General features: G+C 41.9%; 1 protein-coding gene across 6 annotated transcripts in view; it reads right to left on the bottom strand.

Moving 5' to 3' along the window:
- Nucleotides 1–25746, bottom strand: part of LOC309553329 (pendrin-like) — a 146875-nt gene that overhangs the window by 75629 nt on the left and 45500 nt on the right. For 3 of the 6 annotated variants that reach the window (XM_082254384.1, XM_082254385.1, XM_082254389.1), the window contains exons 2-4: nucleotides 7529–7680; nucleotides 4921–5060; nucleotides 511–621 (exon numbers count right to left, since the gene is read on the bottom strand). In XM_082254384.1, the coding sequence (XP_082110510.1) occupies nucleotides 511–621; nucleotides 4921–5060; nucleotides 7529–7680 (403 nt within the window). Of the gene's footprint in view, nucleotides 1–510; nucleotides 622–4920; nucleotides 5061–7528; nucleotides 7681–13322; nucleotides 13346–20214; nucleotides 20238–23634; nucleotides 23696–25746 lie in introns of those variants that run through there. The other 3 variants (XM_082254386.1, XM_082254387.1, XM_082254388.1) reach the window with 3 other exon arrangements.

The raw sequence follows: 25746 nt of genomic DNA, 5'->3' as shown, positions 1-25746 counted from the left end.
AAAGGCTTTGTGATCCTGTCTTCTCTGACCCCCCCCCCCCCTTCTTCCACAGTCCCCAAACCATCCTGATAGGGAGCTTTGGGGAGAATCTGCACATGCTCAGTTTGGTGTGTATTGCTAGAGAGCTTTTTTTTTTCTTGGAAGAGTGCATGTGATCAGCACAGGGCCAATCAGCACTGTCCAGACAGAGGTTCAGGGGTCCTGCAGCCTCATAGGACAATCAGGGTGACTCCTACTACAAGCTTTAACCAGACATTAATATAAGTCACAAGACTGTTCTAACTGCTGATGAGAAAAGATTAGTAGCAGTTTATATTTACTAAAATAATTGCATCTCCTTGTTCTGTGTACTATGGGAGAATAGATAAAGTGAATGTGGGACCTGGTTTTAGTAAACCTTAGTAAGAATTAGACTGGCTGCTATGGGCAACACAGAGACCTTTCTTTACTATAGTCTTTATACACAAGAAATCACTAGAACTGAACACTGCTATTGGCTATGTTACCTACCAACTGCGATGTGCCGGGATGTTCCCAAGAAAAAGTAAGTCAGGATGGGGAAGAATGAAGAATAAAGGCCGTATCCAACTGGAACCTCAGCAAGTAATGCAAAAGCCAGACCTGCAATCAGACAAAATATAATGTAATTGTATTTGACATAGATTTCTGCTAGTGTCCAATACAAACATCTAGAGTATTAAAATCATTAAGACAAACCTGTAATGAAAGAAATGTGCATGCTGCCATCATTGTGCACCTACAAAATGCTAGTGACCTGGTTATCTTGCAGATCCTCCTGCCTTTATTACTAATAGCTCCCAACTGTCCCTGATTTCAAGGGACTGTCCCTGATTTGGAAAAAAAAAAAAAAAGTCCCTCTTTCCTCTTTATTTGTCCCTCATTTTAGTCTGATCTCTATACTTGCATATAAAATGTACTTTTTATCTTTCAAAAAAGTGTTTTTTACCAGTTCTAAACCTTTCATCCAATTTCTAAACTGCTGCATATGTAAATTCCAAAAGCCAATATAAAGGAATAGTAGTGGTAAAAAAAAAAAAGCACTTATAGGTTTGACTAAACTTTTTTATGTATAATTCTCCTCTAAAGGGAGCATGGCAGGGGGTGTGTCCTATGCCAACATACTTTTGCTAATAGGTGTCCCTCGTTCCCATCTCAAAAAGTTGGAGGTATGATTACTTAGTAGGCCACTGCCTGAAAGAAGTTTGCAAGTAAGAGCTTCCAAACTTACTAGCTATACCCTTTTTCCAGGTCAGTAACTCACAAAGTAGCAAGATGCTAACTGTCCCTGATATTCCAGGACAGCCTCGCATCTCAGGTGTCTGTCCTAACGGTGCCATTTTCCAAGTGCTGTCCCGGCAGTTAACTAGAGGAATTGTGGCCAAAGATTTTCTCTATGATGACAAGGGATGTTGTCATCAGAAGGCACAGGCTGTAAGAGTGCACCATGTGGTCCTAGAAGTCCTCTGCACTATTTTTGAAGATCGGTGTTTGGAGCCAGACAACTGGCTCCTTCAGAGATGTCCTTGACAGGAGGGTGAGAGGATGATAAGTCAGTATGTTGGATTCTAGCACTGGCTGTGCTTACATGTGTGCATTGATGACCGAAACCCATGTCAGTAAACATGTCCTATTTGGTGGATGTTGTGAATGGACCTCCAAGGGAATCATGAATGTTGTTTCTCCCGCAGGCTGAACAACATGATTGTTCATGTAAGAGAATGCAATATATATGACTGTTGTGGAGGGGGGGGTGATGTGATCACAATATGGCTGCTGTTGGTGGGAGATGATGTGATGACTCTATAGTTGCAGATGCTGGGGGGTATGTGATGACTATATCCCTGCTGTGAGTGGGAGGTGATGTAGTGACCATATGGTTGCTGATGGTGGGGGATGATTTGATAACTATATAGCAGCTGAGAATAGGACGGTGAGGTGGTGACTATATGGCTGCTGGAGTAAGGAGGGGGGGGGGGTGGGTGATGTGAAGACGATATGGCTGCTGATAGTGGTGGTGTTTGGGGTGATTTAGTGACATTATGGCTGCTTAGAGTGGGGGAAGGGTGTAATGTGGTGACCATATGACTGTTAAAGAGTATTGGGGGGGGTTGATATGGTGATTATATGGCTGCTGAGAGTGGGGTGATGTGGTGACTATACAAGAGTAGAGCGGGCGATGTGGTGACTATACAAGAGTGGAGGGGGTGATGTGTTGGCTCTATGGCTGCAGAGAGGGGGGGGGGGGTAGTGATGTAGTCACTATATGGCTGCTGAACGTGGGAGGGGTGATGCAATGACCAAGGATGAGTTCAAGTGTGTTTGGGTTTTTCACCTGAGCTGTCCCCCCGGAAAGCTGTAAAAAGGGGACAACCAATCCTAGGCGGCAGTGATAAACCTTCCGTCACAGCTGTATGTATACATGCTCCTTGAATACGAGCAGTTGATGCCTCCCATGGCCATACACGGATGACACCCACATTTATCGCTCTACCCCCGAGCGCACTCCTTCACCCTTCTCATGCATCACTAATTTACTAACAAGTATACATCAGTCCGGATGTCACACCACTTCCTCAAACTCAGTCTATCCAGAACCAAGCTCATAATGTTTCCTTCCCCACGTGCTCCTTCCCCACATGCCCCTTCCCCTGACCTCTCTGTTAATCAGATTGACAATCTGCTCAATGGCACAACTATCAACCTGTGCATGCCAGGGTGCCAGGAGTATTCCTGGGCTCCGAACTCACCTTTGAGCCCCACATTCAATCCCTGTCAAAATCTTGCCGCCTCAACCTTCGCAACATCTCCAAAATATGCCCTATCCTAACTAATGACACCACAAAGCTTTTACTTCACTCCCTGGTTATCTCTTGCTTTGACTACTGCTCCCTCCTTATCAGATTACCTTTACAAAGGCTATCCCCCTTCAGTGCATCATAAAAGTGGGTTAAAACCAATACTTTTTTTTCCCCTGCAATAAGGTAAAAAATCGTTTTACATCTTGCTGTCCTCGCCCTCCTCCCTAAATACTTACCTCAATTGATACAGTTCTGTGCATGGCTGCAGTATTCTCTCCCCTCTCTTCCACTTGATACAGGGGCTCAGGCAGCAGCAGGAGCCATTGGTTCCTGTTGCTGTCAAACGCTTTAAGGAGGAAGTGGGGTGGGGGCAAAGCTCTGCTGTGTGTGTCTATAGACACACACAGCATGGGAGGAAGCATGCATTGTGTGTCCCCATAGAAAGCAGCTTGCTTTGGGGGCACAGGGAGTAGGAGGAGGATCCAAGATCGCCGGAGGGGAAGCCCAAAAGAAGATGTTCAGGGCCTCTCTGTGCAAAACCATTGCACAGAGCAGAAATGTATGACATGTCTGTTATTTTAATTAAAAAAAAAAAAAATGCCTTTAGTATTACTTGAATGCTGCTGCCAGACTCATCCACCTAACCAACCATTCATTGTCTGCTTCCCCTCTTTGCCAATTCTTCCCCTGGCTTCCGTTCAACCAAAAAATGAAGTTCCAAATACCAACGCCTTATAAAGCCATCCACAAGTCCCTGCCCCCAGCTACATCACTAACTTAGTCTCAACCAAAATGTTGTTTTTTTTGGTTCCTTCCAATTCCTCCTGCTCTTTAGCTCTTGTCACCTTCTCAGATGCTCACTTCCAGACTTCTCCCGAGCCTCTCTCATTCTCTGGGACCTCCTACCCCAATCTGACTATCTACTACTCTGTCCATTTTTAGGTGATCCCCGATCCATCTTCTCTTCAGAGAAGCCTGTGTTGCCTCCACCTAACAACTGTTCTTTTTATCTTCCCCATCAGCCCACTTCCCACAATTATTACCTTTTGATGTCACTTGAACCTCCCTTTTAGATTGTAAGCTCGAGCAGGGCCCTCTAAATTCCTCCTGTACTGAACTGTATTGAAGCTGTACTGTCTGCCCTCATGTTATAAAGTAAACTGTTGGCACTATATAAAGCCTGTTTTATAATAATAATTTAATGTGTATAGCTTAGTTATCTAAGATTACAGTATGCAATGCATATCTGCTTCTAGCACTTTGCATCAATATGGTGTAACTGAGGGCAGGCACAATCTATATTCGTACATTCTATCTAATCAAAAAGGTGAAAAAAGTCCTGAGGTGTGAGAAACAGTTATATTTTAAGTATATGAACTACAAGGCTAAGAGGGTTCAAGGTGCATTGTGAGATTCACTTTGTAAGTATCTGAAAACAGATAAGCAATAAAAATATCATGTAGTGAGACTGGTATAAGAAAGTTACAAATAAAATATCATAGCCATGCTGACAAGCTTGAAGCCCGTTGAATTCTTCAAGCACTTATGGTACAAGCTTGCAAAAAATGAATAGGATTTACCCTGATCAATGTAAGAAGTGCACAGAATGTATAAGACTAGCTTTCTTACTTATTTTTGTAGGAATGCTGTAAATATTTTATTTGTATAATTCTGTCAGGGAGCACAATGGAAATGTACTGTACAACCTATACAACAAAATATTCTATCTTATATTTGCAGCTATTCTATCTTATATTTGCAGCTATTCACAGCTGGGTGCCCACAGGAGTGATGCCGGCGATGCAGGGAGAAGAAGGAGAGAACCGAGGCTCCTGCCGGCGTATCGCTGGATCGTGGGACAGGTGAGTGTGTGTTTAATAAAAATCAGCAGATACTCTTTGCTGACTTTTAATTAACACAAAAATCAGTGGAGCTCCGCTTTAAGGTCATTGCAAAAGACAAGGAGGTACTCTTTTTGCAACTAGAGGTAAAAGACAATTTAACCATACCCACAAAGATGCTATCCAAGGACTCAAGTATAAAATAAATGTTTAGTAAAATATATCACAATGAACAAAACTTGTATGAGGAAAAAGCTTACCTTGTAAAGTGGCAACGAGCCCTGTGCAAAGTCCTGAGACAACGTCATGTACAAGCCATTCTTTCCATCGGTACTTGGGCAGCCAGGTAAGGACAGGGAAAAATTTCTTAAGTTTTTGGCGAGCTGTTACTGGTGTGCAACTGTACATCAAAACAACAATATAATCAAGCAATGCAGCAAAAAAAAGTATACAATTCAATAGGTAAAGAACTAAAATAAATAAATAAATAAATAGAGCTTTATATAGGACAAACATTTTGTGTCTACCAATGGCTGTGCCACTGTGTGTATGAAAATCCATCCATAAGAGAAGAACTATGCTTTTCAAAATCTGTAGGAGCATCAAGACAGGTCCATGACAAGATCTGTCACCCTTTGAAAAAGGCTTATGCTAGTAAGATTTTCTTTATGCAACGTTCTCACCAACTCAGACAAATGCAGTGTGTAAATTCTGGATTTTAATTCAGATGTCATACTCATTGTTTCTGTCCAGCCATGGGCAATGAAAAGGAAAGCGTCTAAAGTGTAATAGGATTGATGGCTACTTTAGAGATCCTATCAGGACATCCTTAGTTAATTATCAGAAATTCTTCTCTGAAGCATGTGAGAATCACCAACAGCCCAACAGTATTGGCTGTTAGACTTCATGTACACTAGCAGCTCTTAAACTGGAGTTTAGGAGCTTTTGGCGTTTTTTTTGCATAATCTCCTAAACTCAACTCAATAAAAGCCTGTGTGTCTATGTTACACATAGGCTTTTATGATCATTGAGGAGCTACTGCGGTTAGAGGAGGTTCAGCCTTCCTTCAACCTCCTTCTCCCCAACGCAGAAGAATCACATTCAGGATAGGAACATTTTGACCGCCGGACACAAAACGCAGGAAAATCACGGCACAATTTTACATTTCTCCACAGCTGCCAGTCATAATAGGCTATGTGTACATGACGCCTTAGAGTGCTTTTTTGAAGATGCTTAACCACTTTACCACCGGAGGATTTTGCTGTCTTACGTCCAGGCCACTTTTTGTGATTCGGCGCTGTGCGACTTTAACTGACAATTGCGCGGTCGTGCGATGCCGTACCCAAATGAAATGTACGTCCTTTTTTTCCCACAAACAGAGTTTTCTTTTGGTGGTATTTGATCACCTGTGCGATTTTTACTTTTTACGCTATAAACAAAAAAGTGCGTTTATTTTGAAAAAATAACAATATTTTTAACATTTTTTTATATGAAATTCCCCCCCAAAAAAAATGTAAAAATCAAAATTTTTTTTAAATTTTTGGCCAATTTGTTTTCTGCTACATATGTTTGGTAAAAAAAATCACAATAAGCATATTTTGATTGGTTTGCGCAAAAGTTATTGCGTTTACTAACTAAGGGAAAGATTTCTGTCATTTTTGGTGTTTTTTTTTTTAACGAGTAATGGCGGCGATCTGCGATTTTTTTTTGCGGGACTGCGTCATTATGGTGGACAGATCGGACCCTTGACTGGCATTTTTGATACTTTTGATTTTTTGACACTTTAGGGGGTACCAGTGACATTACTGCAGTAATCAGTGCCATAAATATGCACTGTTACTGTAAAAATGACACTGGCAGGGAAGGGGTTAATTTTATTGGAGAGGGAGGGGTTAATGTATGCCTGGTGCTTACGGACGTGTGGGGGGGGGGGGGTGACTGAGTGAGTCAGGGACAGATCGGATGTTCTATGCTGAACACTCCGATCTGTCACTCCCTGTCACTTTGGAGATCTTAAAACTAGATTCCCCGACGATCGGGGATCGCCGCCGCTCCTCCCCTGGCCCGACTCCCGCTGTGAATGAAAACAGCGGGAGCGCGCCTCCGGCGGTGCGCGAGCACCGCCTACAGGGGGAGGAGTCCAGCGACGTAGGTCTACGTCGCTGGACGATAACGAGCCACTGTGTCGCAGTAAAGGCACAGTGAGTGGACGTAAAGTGGTTAAAGTATATGTGACCCCCTCCTTTTAAACAGCCATTTACATTTAAAATAAAAGGGAAAATGGCCTCCGTTCTCAATTGCATAAGGAGCTTAGGTAGGTCAGCAGGAGGCAGAGAAACAGCCGTGCAGTGATCTTCCCAGTGAAGAGCTGTGAGTTGAGTTGTGTCAGCACAAGTCAGACCATTGGAGTACAGTCAGACTGTGCTCCCAAGTAGAATGCAAAGACAGAAACCGACCAGGCTGCAATGGATGTGCTTCCATGCCTATGGTCAGTTTGAAATAGGAAAGCAGGGGGACTGACAGGAACACCAGATATTTTACACAAAGGAAGAAATGCAATGAGAACAGGATAATGCAGACATATTGGAAAACACAACATTTTTGGGTAACATACACTTTAAAGTGGTATTAACCCCACTTTTTTTACAATTGCTATCAGGTAGGGCTTTTATGACAGAAGAGATCCTTTCGGTCATATTGACATGTATCATAGTAGAAAGGAAAGCACAAACTGAGCTCAATGCAAGGATAAATATTCAGTTCACATATCTGGATTTGTAGATAAAATGGTCTCCCCACAATTAGAAATTAAGAATAAAACACAGCAAATCTGTTTAAATGCACTGATTATGTGAAAAAACTACCCACCTGCAGCTGTCTTTTAGTCTTTTTGGAATACTTTTCTGAATGGTTTCCTTTTTTTCATTTTCTTGCTGGAAGTTAAGTTCGGAGTAAATTGATCGAGATACAAGATACTCATCATATGCAAGAAGAGGCATATCCATCCTTTCTGATGTTATCTGATAATGAGAGGGAACAATTTCAATATTTATTGGGAAGATAATTGACATAACACAGCAATGTGCCTTAATAAACTAGAATGTTGTCTCCTTGATGTACAGCAGTGGTCTCCAAACTATGGCCCACAGCTGTATTATTCCCACCGTTATCAGCAACAGTGGGGCATAGTTCTTCCCACTGACACAATAAATGGAGCACTATTTTTCCAACTAACACCAATGATGCAGCACTATTCCTCCCCATGACACCAATGATGGGGCACTATTCGTCCTCCTGACACCAATGATGCGGCACTATTCCTCCTGACACCAATGATGTGGCACTATTCCTCCTACTGACACCAATGATGGGGCACTATTCCACCCACTGACACCAATGATGGGGCACTATTCCACCTGATACCAATGATGGGGCACTATTCCTCCCACTGACACCAATGATGGGGCACTATTCCTCCTGATACCAATGATGGGGCACTATTCCTCCCCATGACACCAATGATGCGGCACTATTCCTCCCACTGACACCAATGATGGGGCACTATTCCTCCTGATACCAATGATGGGGCACTATTCCTCCCACTGACACCAATGATGGGGCACTATTTCTCCTGACACCAATGATGGGGCACTATTCCTCCCACTGACACCAATGATGGGGCACTATTCCTCCCACTGACACCAATGATGGGGCACTATTCCTCCCCATGACACCAATGATGGGGCACTATTCCTCCCACTGGCACCAATGATGCGGCACTATTCCTCCCACTGGCACCAATGATGCGTCACTATTCCTCCCACTGACACCAGTGATGGAGAACTATTTCTCCTGACACCAATGATGGGGCACTATTCGTCCAATTGACACCAAAGGTGTGGCACTACTACTCCCCATGACACCAATGATGGGGCACTATTCCTCCCATCAACACCAATGATTAGGTACTATTCCTCTTACTGACAGCAATGATGGGGCTTTATTCCTCCCACTGATACCAATGATGGAGCACTATTCCTCCAACTGACACCAACGAGGGGACATGGTTTACTTCCACTGACACCAGAACCTTTTCTATTCCTGCTGGTCACAGTCTGGCCCCCCTTAAGTTTGAAGACAGGAAACAGACCCTTTGCTTAGAAAGTTTGGAGACCCCTGATTTACAGTAATCAGGGTTTCTATCAATTAAAGTACTACTAACCCTGAAAGTATTAGCTGAAAGTGGTAAATACCAGTAGTAATAAAGGGCATGTGACTAAACAGGTCAAATATTATTTTTTTCAAACTCTCTGTTATAACAAGGGTAAGAATATACCCAGAGATGTATAGTAACGAAGTAGAACTACTTAAGTACTGTACTTAAGTACCAAAATGCGGTATCTGTACTTTCCTAGAGTATAATTTTTTTCTCCTACTTCTACTTTTACTTCACTACATTTTTTCGATGATTTCGATACTTCTACTCAAGTATTTTTTTTTTGTGCTGCATAGTTACTCGTTACTTTTAAAAAAATTACCACTGCCAGAACAGTAGATGGCAGGTTGCATAAAGCTCAAAAAAATGTGTATAATGTCATTTGTAAATCAGCGCATACGAAAATAAAGGCTGTGTATAATAAAAGCTGCTATACCAAATCTTTCCAATAAAAAGAAAAATATGAAACAAACAAATAAATGGTGCTACAGCGCTTAAAGTGCATCAAGAAACTACTAACAAACACAGGTTAATCATTTGAATAAATCATTTGAAATAATAAAAAACAATATGATGTTCAAAATTTTGACTTCTTTCTTTAATAACTACATAACACAGTACTTGTACTTCTACTTTCAGTACTTGAGTAGAAATTTTTTTTCAAAACTACTGGTACTTTTTACTTTTAGTACTTAAGTAGCAAATTTTTTGAAAAAACTACTTGCAATACTTAAGTAAAAAAAATGTTGAATACTTTAGTACTTCTACTTAAGTAACTTTTTCTGCGAGCACTTCCACTTCTACTTAAGTAACTTTTTGATCGAGCACTTGTACTTTTACTCAAGTAGAAATTTCGAGTACTTTATACAAGTCTGAATATACCCCTATTATGTATTGTACTAAAAACTTGACAGATGTTTTTGTAGTTTTTCACTGTATGCAAAAAAAGGGTTTAAAAGTAGAACTGAGGGAGGGCTGGTTTTCACCAGATGCTTTCCGGTGCATTTATACAGGTATCTACATAGCGCTGACAATTTAAGCTGTCCTTTACACATACAGGCATACCGCACTTTTAAGTACACAATGGGACCAGAGCATGTATGTAAAATGAAAAATTTACTTAAAGTGAAGCAATACTTTTTTGCACTTCTCAATGCAAGTAAATACACTAGCTCTATGGGAAATCTTGGTCAGCTTGACATGGCACTGCTCTTGATTTTTACTATTTACCATTGGCATCTATGGGAAACCTTGGTCAAATTGACATGGCACTGCTCCCAAACCATATGTGAGAGGGACACCAACAATTGGATATGTTGTAGTCCTAGGTACCCTCTCAGTGCTCCCCAAGTTTGATGTCCCTGTCACTTAAGGTTTAGGAGCAGTGCCATGTCAAGCTGACCAAGATTTCCCATAGACGCCCATGTGTCCGTATTGGCGAGTATACGTAAAGTGGAGTATACCTGTACTGTACATTTGCATCAGTACCAAAAATTCTGTTTTCACAGTTAGGCCACAAGTACTTGGTGGTGCGATTCCAGGCTTAAGTGTAGAGCCCCATTGGTACTCAGGATAGTAGCAATGCCAGCATAAGAAAAACTCATTCAGTGAGCAATGAACATTTAAAGTGGTTGTAAAGGCAGAAGGTTTTTTTTATCTGAATGCATTCTATGCTTTCAGATAAAAAAAAAAACCTTCTGTGTTTAGCAGCTCCCCTAATACTTACCTGAGCCCCAACTCTATCTAGCAATGTACACGACTGCCTCTGCTGTCCCGGACTCTCCCTCCTGATTGGCTGAGACACAGCAGTGGCACATTGGCTCTTGCTGCTGTCAAAGTCGGTAAGCTAAGCAGGAGAGAGAGGGGGCGGGGCTGAACGTGGCTCCGTGTCTGAATGGACACACGGAGCTGTGGCTCGGCTTGAGTGCCCCCATAGCAAGCTGCTTGTTGTGGGGGCACTCGACAGGAGGGAGGGGCAAGGAACACCAAAGAAGGACCCGAGAAGAGGAGGATCGGGGTTTCTCTGGGCAAAACCACTACTAGGAGCAGGTATGACAAGTTTGCTATTTTTAAAGAAAAAAAAAAAAAAATCAGACTTTACAATCACTTTAATGTGGTTGTAAAGCCACTTTGTGTACCTAATAGTTAACCCTATGTTCCATTACATTATGTGCCCCAGTGTATGTGCTATATGAAAAAGAATATGTAGCTTTATATCTTATTTCAGAGCGCTGCTCGGCGTTCACTTGACTGCCTGCCGCTCTCCTCCCCAGTCTGATAACTACAGCGGAAGGGGCTGAGAATCCCCCGCTGACGTCAGTGGGTGGTCAAATGAGCGCCTAGCGGCGCTCTGAAAGAAGGTAAAAAGCTGTGTATTTTTTTATAGAGAACATAAACTGGGCACATAGGGGATTCTATTAAACAGTCATTTTAGCAGCAGGAGGGAAGGGGAGCAGATTGGCACTGACACTAGCTGACAGGCAGGGAGAGGGTGGATAGAGAAGAGACAGTGGGATGATGGAGGCATATAAACTGACCACGGTATCAAATCAGCAGCCTTGATAAATGTGGTCAGTTTAGAGAGGGGAGGGCAGCACCAGGCAGGATCAGCCAGGTATTTTAGAGGATACAAAAGGGACAAATTACACAGCACAATCACTGTGCTGTTATTAATGCTTTAACACGTGTGTCAAACACAAGGCCCGCGGGCTAAATCTGGTCCACAGGTCATTTCATGTGGCCCTCGCATCTCTCCTGCAGCTGCGGCACCCTCTTCATCTCTACTCCCACCTTGACTTAACAGTTGGCAGCAGAGAGGAGGAAAGAACTCCTCCCACAGATCCTGCACCTCTCTGTGCAGCCAAAGCTTCTCCCCTGGTCTCAGCAATCAGCAGACTCCAGCAGCTGACTCCAGCACTCCTCTGGCCCTCCTCCAGACCCTGAACCGTTTCCCAGGTCCACCCCAGATTTTTCCTGGCAGCAGCATAAGGTAAGGGGGGTGCACTGTGTGTGATACAAGGAAGGGTGGGGGGACTATTGACTTCTGATGATGTGGGGTCTCTTGACATCTAAAGTCGGGGGGGGGGTGTGCTCTAAACATCTGGTCTTACAGATACAACCGGCCCTTTGAGGGGCAACCGTAATGCTGATGCGGCCCTCAACAAAACTGAGTTTGACACCCCTGCTTTAAAGAAACAGGATCATTTTTTTGGGTTACAACCACTTTAAACATAAAACTGCCACTCCCCATGACTGATACTAGATAATAGTAAGGAGGCACTGATATGCAGCACTGATGGGCACTGATAGGTAGCACTGATATGCAGCACTGGTGGGCAATAATGGGCACTGGTGGGCGGCACTGATAGATGGCAATAATGGGCACTGGTGGGCAGCACTGATAGATGGCAATGGTGGGCAGCACTGATAGGGAGGGCACCACTGGCAGGCTCTCTGAGCCCTGATTTCCATCCCTGGTGGCCATGGTGGGCATCCCTGGTGGTCATGGGTGGGCATCCGTGGTGGCTCTAGTGGCACCCCCCCAGGGCTGCACAGGTAATCAATGTTCTGATTATCAGCACAGACCCCCCCCCCCCCCACTGTGATCTGTGAGTAATTAGCAAAAAAAATGCTTCAAACTAACTTATCCCCTGGCTGCAGCACAGATCGTCTCTTCTTCTCCTCACTGACAGGATCTGTGTGAGGAGAAGAAGAGATCAAAGCCGTTACAACAGCTGTATTTACATTACATGACGGCTGTGATTGGACATAGCCATCATGTGATCAGGAGGGCCAATCACAGGGCCCTCCTGCCAAAACTTGTTGCTATGTGTCCGAGGGACACAGGCACATCGAGATCGCGCCGCTGCGCGTGCCCGCGGCGGCGCAATGTCGCTCCTTCTGCAGGACATTCCGGAACGTCCGATCAGAAGGACGAGACTCCCACCCGGCCGTATATGATGTACAGTGGCCGGGTGGGAGGTGGTTAAGGACCAGGCCATTTTTGCGATTCGGCGCTGCGTTACTTTAACGGACAATTGCGCGATCATGCGACACTGTACCTAAATAAAATCGATGTCCTTTTTTACCCACAAATAGAGCTTTCATGCAACTTGTTGTACAACTATACAAACAAGACAGGGGCGCTTATCTTTCTCCAAAAAGAACATATTACGTTTTACCTTCAACAGGGCTTTTAGGGGCAATAAAATGTATCTCCTAGATAATGAGTAGAGCCCTCGGATTCCTCCTGTATTGAATTGTATTGTAACTGTACTGTCTGTCGTCATGTTGTAAAGCGCTGCGCAAACTGTTGGCGCCATTTAAATCCTGTATTATAATAATAATAATCCAAAGTACAGAGGTGTAAATACTTTCCTAGCCTTTTCAGCATCTGGAGCAGTTTATACTTAATGAAATATTGGCTGCTAGAAAGTACGTAGTTACCAGTTAATGTTCCTTGAAAGATTTATAGGCTTAGAATGCCGGTGCCAGAGATTTCAGGAGTCCCATGTAGTATTGCAAAGGAAGAAAGTTCTGTTAACAACTTTTTATTGTTTTCAAAGTGTTTCAACTGGTATTAACATCATACCAAACTCAATAAGAATTAATGAATGAAGCTCCTTTCTTATTTTTTTTTGCTTTTTTTTGAAATCCAGCAAGGACCACCACCACACATACAGTATATCAGCAGCAGTGCTGTTACCGGGACCCTTGAGGGGCGCAGAACAAAAGTCATCCATTGCTTTAGCAGTGCCCCATACAGATGCGCTATGGGGTCAATTCACAAAAGGATTTTGCATGTGATATAAGGGTCATGTAACTAATTTTTCTGAAATAATGCATGAGATAATAATAGAGTCAATTCATTAAAGTAAAATATCAAATGTGAGGGAAATACAAAAAAAATAAAAAAAAGATAAAATCATTAAAGTCAATTCAATAAAGAACAAACGCATTCGTTATTCATCTCCTGGCAGTAGGCAGTTGGTATTTTAGGCTCCATCCAGGCCCGGTTCATGCTGCTGTGACATACGCTCTGACTTTGAGAGCACATGTTGCATGACGTGTATAAATCATTAAATCTTTATGAGAGCCATCTTAACTGGTCCAACTTGTCTCAGGCCGACTTTGGAAAAGGTTCCTGCACTACTTTGGTCCAACTTTGGTTCGATTTCAGTCCATTGAATATCACTGAAGTCGTATTCAAGTTGGATAAGCATCCTAACTGATCCCACTTGCGACATGCGACTTGTGTTTAGATAAAAAAGAAAAGGGAAAAACTGCGCTAAATATCAGAACAAGTAGCTGCAACTTAATATGTGACAAACATCAAATAATATAGTGGATAGAAAAGCTGCGCTTAGTGACACGAATAGAATGAGTCCAAATAAGTCCCAAAATTCAGTGTTGAACTATGAACTGATCAAATAAGGGTCCAAAATTTCAAGCGAAGATCCACAGAAGTAGATTACGTATGAAATTACTGCTTACCAGATGCAGCAGCAAATTGGGCCTTGCGTGTATTTATCCAAACTTGATGGGAGTCTATGAAGAATTCCTCCTCAGAAATTTCCGTCCCAGGATTACCAGTTGATGGATATATCAAAATAAAAAATAGGAATACATAGCGGGATACTGTATAATGAAGGTATATCACCCGTGTGTATCAGACAGAAATAGTGCTCATAGGAACCACCACCATCACAGGCTGCTTACCAGATGGATTATCAGAGAAAGCAAAATAGCGAATAAAGCAACCCTGACTAAGCCAACATAACAGCCACCACCTTAATCACAATGTAATTACCAGATAGTGTAGGTATAAGGAGCAAGTGAAATCGCTCGAATAGTAAAGAAACCCTTCAGGGCCGTTGACAGAAGTCACCGCTTACCAGATTGTGTGTGTGTGTATATAGATGCTTATATCACAAATCAAGATATCCCTGGATGCGGTCACTTGTCCCCTGTGTGCAGGTCCAGTCCCAGTAGTATCCATCCCAGGATCACCGTTAAGGAAGTAATAGAATAAAAAACCCAAACCAGCACATAGCGTGATACTGTATATAATTGATAAAAGGAAACTCCCGTGTGTGTCAGGAAAGGAAAGTGTCAATGAAGGCCACCACCATCACAGGCTGCTTACCAGATGGAAAAGCAAATTGAGTATGAACTATCCGAAGGCTGTCTCAGATGACTAAGACAGATAAAGAGATGAGCTAAGCCACCACCTAGATCTCAATTCACAAAAACAGATGGATCCATCTGTGCGGAGCGGACGGGACTGCATACAGTGAATCCGGGAGCCTTGTTTGTGGGTCAGCCATCTATACCACCAGGGACGGAAAATATGCATAGAGGATAGAATACCTTGCCTGTGGATACCGATATTGTGATTCCTGCATGCATCTGCTTACATCTGGTAAGCAGGGATTACTAGTGACGGTCATAGAGGGGTCACGTGTCATCTGAGTGTTCCTATATGCCTGTTTGTTGCACTATCTGGTAATTGAATTGAGATCTAGGTGGTGGCTTAGCTCATCTCTTTATCTGTCTTAGTCATCTGAGACAGCCTTCGGATAGTTCATACTCAATTTGCTTTTCCATCTGGTAAGCAGCCTGTGATGGTGGTGGCCTTCATTGACACTTTCCTTTCCTGACACACACGGGAGTTTCCTTTTATCAATTATATACAGTATCACGCTATGTGCTGGTTTGTGTTTTTTATTCTATTACTTCCTTAACGGTGATCCTGGGACGGATACTACTGGGACTGGACCTGCACACAGGGGACAAGTGACCGCATCCAGGGATATCTTGATTTGTGATATAAGCATCTATATACACACACACACACAATCTGGTAAGCGGTGACTTCTGTCAACGGCCCTGAAGGGTTCCTTTACTATTAGAGCGATTTCACTTGCTCCTTATACCTACACTATCTGGTAATTACATCGTGATTAAGGTGGTGGCTGTTATGTTGGCTTAGTCAGGATTGCTTTATTCGCTATTTTGCTTTCTCTGATAATCCATCTGGTAAGCAGCCTGTGATGGTGGTGGTTCCTATGAGCACTATTTCTGTCTGATACACACGGGTGATATACCTTCATTATACAGTATCACGCTATGTATTCCTATTTTTTATTTTGATATATCCATCAACTTGTAATCCTGGGACGGAAATTTCTGAGGAGGAATTCTTCATAGACTCCCATCAAGTTTGGATAAATACACGCAAGGCCCAATTTGCTGCTGCATCTGGTAAGCAGTAATTTCATACGTAATCTACTTCTGTGGATCTTCGCTTGAAATTTTGGACCCTTATTTGATCAGTTCATAGTTCAACACTGAATTTTGGGACTTATTTGGACTCATTATATTCGTGTCACTAAGCGCAGCTTTTCTATCCACTATATTATTTGAGACTTGTGTTTAGAGGCAATGTTAGCACTGCAAAGGGTATTGGAAAAAAAAAAAAAAAGCCATACAAGACCCAAGTCACTCATCTCAAGTCGGATCCTGTTCATTAAAGTCTGACCGATGTTGCAGGGCAAAGTCGGAACGGAAGTCATGGGACTTTCATGTCGGAGCAGTGTGAACCCGGCCTAACACTTGTACGACTCCAAAGTTGCACTGACTTGGGTGCAATTTTGAAGCAACTTTGGATGTGCGCAACTTGGATATGACTTTGGCTTTGATCAGTGATAATGGACAACTGTTGCATTGTATAACATTCACATACGACTTTCATACAACATTTGAGGGTTAACATTAAAAGTCTATGGCCCTCAAGTTGCATGAAAGTCGAACCAAACTTGTGCATGAGCTACTTTGAAGTTGCTGCAACTTTAAGTCGCATATATATGAATGGATATCATTGGAAAACATGGGGAATGACTTGTCATGCAACGCTGATGTCAAAAGTTTCATGACAAGTTGCACAAGTGTCAATGAAACCTTTGCAGTGTATAAAATAGTGGAAAAGATATATACTCCAAATGGTGTATATCCTTCGCGCCTATGGATGGCCTATTGGGGGGGGGGGGGGGTTGGTGTGAAAATAAAGAAAATAAGGGAAGGGGGGTGGTGATAGCAGCTGCTATAGGATAGGTATTGAGTGAGAAGTAGTTGGGATTTAATATAGCGCTTGCTGTTACAAGCCAGGGGTGGACAATTGCTTGTCAATAGCCTGGGTAGAGATGTTGAGGCAAATATAAAGTGATAAGAATAAATTAGATAAATAAATTAAATATAGAATAAATTAAATTATTGAACTCAATAGATGTGTATAGCATGTGACTAGATAGTGATAAATCACAATTAAATTTCCAGTATAAAATCAATAAATGGTCACAATAAATTAGATCATAAAAAAATCAATCAAATCCCATATGTGCCATAAAGTGCAAATAAGTGCCAAATAAAAGTTCAGAAGTGACTTCGGTGCCAAGTGGGGAAAGTGCAGGTGCTTGTGCTGAGTCCAGCAGTTGGACTACTGGAGGACTCAGCACAAGCACCTGCACTTTCCCCACTTGGCACCGAAGTTTTTCTCAAGCACCAAAGTCACTTATGAACTTTTATTTGGACTTATTTGGCACTTATTTGCACTTTATGGCACATATGTGATTTGATTGATTTTTTTATGATCTAATTTATTGTGACCATTTATTGATTTTATACTGGAAATTTTATTGTGATTTATCACTATCTAGTCACATGCTATACACATCTATTGAGTTCAATAATTTAATCTAATTTATTCTATATTTAATTAATTTATCTAATTTATTCTTATCAGTGTATAAAATAACAAAGACGAGAACTCTGCAATGGCCTGTAAGTTAAAAGTATACAATGTATCAGTGTGGAAATGTTTTTTTTCTGAGCTCAGGAATGGAAATAAATTGTAACATTTCACCAGCGGGAGATCATTCTGTGAATGAAAGTATACTAGAGTGTTTTCACAGTTTAATGCGGAGCTCCACTCAAAAGGGGAAGCTCTGTTTGTCTGCTTCCTCTCCCCCTTTGCTGCCACATTTGGCACTTTTCCAGGGGGGTTACGGATACCTGTCAAAGCAAGGTATCTGCTCCCACTTCTGGGTATGCAACAATCTACAAAGTTCCCCCCCTCTGCTGCCTTTTGGGAGACACCCAGGAGGTCCCAGAAGGCAGCGGGAATCGTTCAGAAAGTGCAGCGTGACTCGCGCATCCACAGTAGGGAAAAGGCTGTGGCCGCAAGGCTTCACTTCCTGTTTCCCTTAGTGAAGATGCCGGCGCCTGCATCCAGAGCCAATAGACGAACTGGCTTGGGGTGCTGACATTGCAGGATACCTGGACATATACAAGTGTCCTTATATTAAAAAAAAGTCAGCAGCTACAGGGTTTTATAGCAGTTGGCTTTTATTTATTTTTTTTTTTTACAGGCTGGAATTCCTCTTTAATATTATTGCTGTGTGCATTTATTTTACAGAAATATCTTCTTCTGGTGCAGGGTTAGCATGTTAAAAAAAAAAATTTCCCAAAAAAATGCCAAAAATGAGCAAAACTCAAATGATAAATATTTCAAAAATATAAATATTAAACGCATTCTATACATTTTTTTCGTGAATTGACTACTTTTGTGATAAATACCACATGAGTTATTTTAACTACAAAATACCGTATTTTCCGGCGTGTAGGACGACCTCCCTAATTTTCAAGTTAAAACATAGGTTTTGGGCTATACTCGCCATATAAGACTACCCCCCTTCCGAAGCAAGGCAACACCATTGAAAAACATCAGATTTCTCATAGATCTCCAAGGTACCCCAAGTACTGTAATACATGTAATCACTCATAATACTTAGGTTACCTTGGAGATATTATACTCGGCGTATAAGACGACCCCCCATTTTTGGGGGATTTTTTTGAGGTTCAAAAGTAGTCTTATACGCCAGAAAATACAGTATATATGCAGTATTTATATCTTAAGATCGTACGAAAATCGTACGAAAAATACCACTTTCAAAGCGATATTATAATAATCTGATTTGCTCGTACAGAGCTTTCGGGAGCCGATCATAACAGTTCATCCAATATTATTCGATTGGACAAGCACAAGACTTTTTTTCGTACAATACCAGATCATACGATTTTTCGTTTAATCAGTAGAGTGGTCATTCGAAAATACAATACACTACAACGCATTACACCACTTCCAATTTTTAGTCTGTCGTATGAGAATTTTTGGATCTTTAGTAAACTCTTCAGTTTTAATATGAGATTAGCATGCAAAAAAAAAGAAAAAAGAAAAACGAACAATAATCTCATTGTGTGTACCAGGCTTTAGTGAGTTGTTCCCAAATGTGATCCCTATGGCTGCATCACTCTTTTCCAACAGTGCTGAATTGCAAGTCATCATACTGGTTCACTAAGGAAAACATTAGAAAAAAAGTAAACATTGGACCGCCATTTCTGATTGTCCCTGCGGTAAATGCTAGTTTACCAAATCATCCCGATTCTTTTGGCTTTAAAACAGTCACTTACATGGAAGAAATATCCAGAAACTATATTACTGTAGTTGCTTTCCATTTGGAGGTCATTGACTCAGAGTAGAAAGTAGTGAAGTAAGATGCACCCAGAAGCTAGCACTCCAAGAACTATAACACCCATTTTCATATCTCAGTACAGGATTTGTTTCATAGGAACATCAATTCACATACAGACTTGTACACTTCATAAGGAACAGAAAAACCATTACAGTGACAACCTAATAAATCCTAACATTTCAATGGGTGGCAAGGGACACTTTATAGGGAGGAACTAGCTGGCATTTACCCTAAGTATTACCCCCCTTACATTACTGGGAATGCTGAAAGTTGAATGGGTAACTTTAGTAGACTGATGAAAGCCTTTTACCCATTCTATAATTATATAATGCACATACATGCACACACCCATATGCAAAGGTTTGGGCTTTTATGATCTTCCTGGTGAAAAGAAGTGAAGTTTTATGACTGTTTAACAAAATATCCTATTATGTGGAAAAGCTTGGGCACCCTGCCAGTCGCTGACACCCATGCTGGTAAAATCATCGCCTCCAAACAGATATAAAACCAGTTTAACATGTGCCACCAATTTCCCATGAAATTTAGACCTTTATTTTCTCACTACAGTAACTTAAAATTACGCCATGCAAGTTCAAAACATTTCCCGGCTGGGTAACGTCTTCATCGACTAATTTTAGATAATTCAGTATACATAAGAATAATAATAATAAAATACTGATTAATGTAAAAATTGCATTTTCCATTGCAATCATATAAGCCACATAATAGAAATGTTTTAATCACAGTACCTGCAGATTGTCAGCCCCTCTCGGCCATAAAAGATGGAATCTGGCACACAAATGTATAGGAATCTGAATATATAGAGTCTGTAGCCTGGAGGAAGCTGTGATTTAGGTAAAACCAGTTGGAGTGAGAATGAACCTGCCAGATGACACATGCACATTGATCCTCAGATTTCATCTATGCTAGTTAATCCGTCAGTCATTAATGCCAGGCCATGTATATGTATAAGCAGGAGCTACACTTTCCATAGGAAACAGAAGTCGCTGCAATGTCATGTTCTTATGATTCCATTGTGTATTCAGCTATTTCTATAGAATATACAAAGCAAAATACAAAAATGCCAAATTCATTTTTATTCTAATAAATACATCTAAGCTTCATAGCACATTTAGAGCCCGTTCACACCAATACGACTTGTCAGGCGACTTGTCAGCCTGACAAGTCGCGGACCGTCGCGGTCCATTGTGTAATACAGGAACGGTTCTAATAGGAGCGACACAAGTCGCTCCGACTTAGAAAAAGGGTCCTGTACTACTTCGGGGCGACCTGGAGCAACTTGCATAGACATTAATTTTATGAAGTCCGTGCAAGTCGCGCCGAAGTCGCGCTGCACGCGACTTCACAGGTCACCCCCTAAGTCGGATCGCCATAGTGTGAAGCGGCACTTATTTTTCCTAATTGTACTAGTGGCATATTACAATTGTCACATCATTCAGTAACAAAAAGCAATTGAAAGGAAGTCTTGCTAAGTTGCTAAGGGTTGTGTCGTGGTAGAGCCAAAAAGAGTATAGGTTTGTAGAGAATCTTTATATTTTTTTATGCTTATTCTAATAAACAGTTTTTTTATGATTAAGCAAGGACAAGGTGATTGCAAAATTATTTTTTTTTATTTTTTTTTTTTTAACGACAAACATACAATGGTATTGCACAGAACAGCCCTGATTGTTCTCTTCTTGGGTTCCCGACTCCTCCTCTCTGCTGAGTGTCCCCATAGCAAGCAGCTTACTAAGGGGGCACTTCTGCAGGCTCACTCTTGAGCTGCTCTGTCCATTGATACGCCCCCACTCCCTGGCTGTGATTGGCAGCAGTAAAAGTGAGCAGGTGGTAGCTGCAACCATAAACCAGCAATAACCACTTTCTGACAGGATGTGTATATATATATATATATATATATATATATATATATATATAAATAAATAATACACACACACACACACACACACACACACACACATATATACATACATATACATACACAATATACATATATACACACACACACACACACACACACACAGCTGTCACGGAGTGGTTAAAAAGTATGCCTTTTTACAATACAGTATTCACAGGTTTATGGATACAATACAGCATGAATTTAGGATATGCAAAGGTTCTTAGCAATACAGTGCTAATTATGTGTAAACCCTCACCTTGTAAAAAAACAAAAAAAAAAAAACAAATTCAGTTTAAAATGTAACTAAACATTTTTGTATGGATTTAAAAACACTAAATATTTTTTTCACATACCCGCTGTTCTCAGATCCCAGCAGTGAGGGCTACATGCACCTTGTAGAGATCTGTGCCTGACATGTCGCCTAGGGGGTGCAGTACATGTGGGAACACTGGTACACAGGGGACCACTGATCCAGCGCTGCAATAGAACCCCGAGGCCACTGGTCCCCTGCCATCCCCCCATGACCATCTAGTCCTCTTCCATCTCATGAGAGGACCCTGTCAGCAGCTATCCAGTAGGGAGTGTTCACATCTCACAGGCAGTGAGGTGGACCCCTGAGGAAGGATCCCTCTAGGAAGAAAACAGAAGATTTAAGTTCTGCGGTGTCACATGTACGCAGCTTCTGGCAAGTTAAAAAGGGCATTTAGCTAGTTTTTTTTTCTACCATAGCAAACAGATGGATGGGGCCACTTGTATGCTTGAGAGGGGCTTTAAGATGGCCAAACACGCGATTCCCCCATCCATGATAAATGCATCTCCCCTGCCAGGTGTCAGAATGCCCACACAGTGGCTACATCTGCTTGGAAGAAGTTCCAATTTTTTGTCCGGTTCCTCTGATTTTCAGATGGAACAATGTCAGGCAGACGGATGCCATTAGGGCCAGCCATGGCTCAAAGTTCATCAGGGGCCTTTACACATTGTACATTTGCATCAGTACCAAAATGTTGTTTTCACAAAAGGCCATTAGTACTTGGAGGTGCCACTCCAGGCTGAGGTATAGAGCCCCCATTGCCAATTAGGACAATAGGGATGCCAGCGTAAGAAAAAACTCAGTTAGCAATGAACATTTAAACATAAAATGTATACAAGTGAAAGCCTCAGTCAATGCCGCTCCTCTGACATGTTTCTCCCCACCAACCGGGGTTTAATCATAGGGGTAATGATTAAGCCCCAGTGGGCAAGGGAGAAACATGACAGGGAGCATGACCCAAGGAGTGGCATTGACTGAATCTTTCACATGTATACATCCATATTAGGAGCAGCTATGGTGAGCAGCAGTTTTAGGTTTAACCGCCTCCTGCCCACCGTATAGTAAAAAGATGGCAGGCGGGATCACCTCTCATTCTGGGACGATGTCATATGACACTCTTGGTAACACGGCGCAACCCCGATCTCGGTAAAGAGCCGATGATGTGGTTGTTTACCCATGTGATCGGCTGTGTCCAATCACAGCCGATCACATGTAAACACGGAAGTGTCGTTAATCAGCTCTTATCGCTTCACACTGACATAGTGACATAGTGTGAGGCGAGGAGAGCCGATCAGCGGCATCTTAGGGGCATTAAAATGTATTTATTGTAAGCTCTAGTGTGCAGGGCCCTCTAATTCCTCCTGTATTGAATTGTATTGTAACTGTACTGTCTGCCCTCACGTTGTAAAGCATTTTAAAAACTGTTGGCACTATATAAATCCTATATAATAATAATCTAAGCCACAGAGGTGTAAATACTTTCCTAGCCTTTTCAGTATCTGAAGCAGTTTATTCACACTGAAGCGCTTGAAAACTGCCCATAAAACTGAGCGCTTTTGCAGCACTTTTCATGCACTTATTTTTAAGTGTTAGTGATGCCCCTTTATTTTTTTTTTTAAGACACGTGACTCAAAAACTGCTTCAAGAACCACTTTGAGGGGCTTTGGAAGCTATTTTTGGGCGCCTTTGAGGCACTTCCTATTCATTTCAATGGAGAGGGGTGTTTTTGAGGTGCTTTTTTTTAGCATTCAAACATGTTTCAAAGATGCTGCTTGCAGGATTTATTGCACCGCCCTAGGGTGAAAGCATTAATTGATTTAAATAGGAATAGGTTTTTGTGAGCTTTTCAGGCACTTTTTTTTAGCACCAAAGCACTTGAAAAGTGCTTCAGCGTGAAAGGGCTTTTAATGAAATTTTGGCTGCTAGAAAGTACATTGTTACCAGTTAATGTTCCTTGAAAGATTTATAGGCTTAGAATGACCTGCCGATGTCAGAGATTTCAGGAGTCTTGTAGTAGTATTGCAAAGGAAGAAAGTTCTGTCAACTTTTTATTGTTTTCAAAGTGTTCCAACTGGTATTAACCACTTAACGACCAGCCACGTAGATCTACGTCGGCTGACTTTGAGTGGTTATACCGGGATGATGCCTCTAGCTAGAGGCATCATCCCGGTACCGTTGTTTGAAGCCGGCGGTCGGCTTTCCGTCGGTAACGATCGATGCGGCTTGGGAGCCGCTCGATCGTTACCCGGGGGGGCGGGAGGGGACATGGCCCCCCCTCCCGCCGCCTTCCGCGGCTTTGCTCGGGGCTCCCGTCCCACCGGGAGCCCCGAGCACCCAGCCGGCACGTCCGCCGGCTGGATGGAGTCCCGATGAATGCCGGAAACGGCATCGATCGGGTCTCCGATGACGTAACCCGGAGGCGGCGTCCATGACGTCACATCCGGGTTACTGTGCCGCAAAAGGCGGCAGATTTAAAAAACGGCTGTATGCAAAAATGCCGTTTTTGGCGTTTTGCATACAGGGAAGTGTAGTGGAGGGGTCTAGGGACTTTTAGACCCTCGATCCCTCCATAAAGTGTACCTGTCACACATATTGCTGTCACAAGGGATGTTTACATTGCTTGTGACAGCAATAAAAGTGATCAGATTTTTTTTTTTTTTTAAAAACCTGTAATAAAGTTAACAAAAAAGAAAAAATAAATAGGAAAAAAAAAAAAAAATTTAGCCGCCACCGTCACCGTTAACTCGCGCACAAAAAAAAAACGTAAACGCAAGTCGAGCCGCAAATGAAATCGCTGTTCAAACCACACATGTGAGGTATCGCCGCGATCGCCAGAGCGTGGGCAATAATTTAAAAAAAAGAGCTACACTCTACCTCTAAACTGGTAACCGTTAAATAAATTTAAAGCGTCGCAGATTGAGATCTCTATTGACCGTAGTTTGTCGCCATCCCACGGGGGGGCGCAATTTTAAACCGTAACATGTTTGGTATCTATTTACTCGGCGTGACATGTTCTTTCACAATATACAAAAAAAATGGGCCAACTTTACTGTTTAGTATTTTTTAAAATTAGTGAAATGTGATTTTTCAAATTTTTTCCAAAAAAATGGCGTTTTAAAGACCGCTGCGCAAATACCGCGTGACAAAAAATTTTGCAATGACCGACATTTAATTCTCCAGAGTCTTTGCTAAAAAAAAAATTATATATATATATATATATATATATATATATATATATATATATATATATATATATATAATGTTTGGGGGTTCTAAGTAGTTTTCTAGGAAAAAATACTGGTTTTAACTTGTGAACAAAAAGTGTCCGAAATAGGGCTGGGGGTAAAGTGGTTAACATCATATCAAACTCAGTAAGGCTATATGAATGAAGCTCCTTTCTTATTGTTTTCCTTTTCTCTGAATCCAGGAAGGACCACCACCACCTACAGTATATGTGCATGGCTGTTACCGGGACCCTTGAGGGGCGCAAAATAAAAGTCATCCATTGCCTTAGTAGTGCCCCAAACAGATGCGCTATGGGGTCAATTCACTAAAGGATTACGCATGTGCTATGAAGGTCACGCGACTCATTTTTCAGAAATAATGCATGAGATAATAAGAGTCAATTCATTGAAGTAAAATTTCAAATGTGAGGTACTGCAAAAAAATTAGATACATCATTAAAGTAATTTCACTAAAGAACAAATTCGTTATTTATCTACTGGCAGTAGGCAGTCAGTATTTGACTGGCCGCTCCAGCAGACGTCCTCTGACGAAACGCGTAGGGCGGAGTCTTCTACCTCATTACGTCACTTCCGGCACCCAGAGCCAGAGCCGTGGAACGCGGAAGCTTCCCAGCCGAAAAAAACACTGATCACGGACAGCCTGCAGCTCAACCTGCGAGTTACTACACGCATTCGTTTCAGTTGTATTTAGAATATGGCACCAGGGGGTTTCCTTCTCTGCATTTATTTTTGAGGAACATACAGTCCACAAACGGATGATAAGGAGTGGAGGAACCCATGAACAGCATCACCCAGCAAAAGCCATAGC

The sequence above is a fragment of the Pelophylax lessonae genome (assembly GCF_965119305.1).
Source record: "Pelophylax lessonae genome assembly, chromosome: 4".
Lineage (NCBI taxonomy): Eukaryota > Metazoa > Chordata > Amphibia > Anura > Ranidae > Pelophylax > Pelophylax lessonae.
Note: the sequence above shows the minus strand (reverse complement) of the source record. Positions and strands in the feature narration are given on the sequence as shown.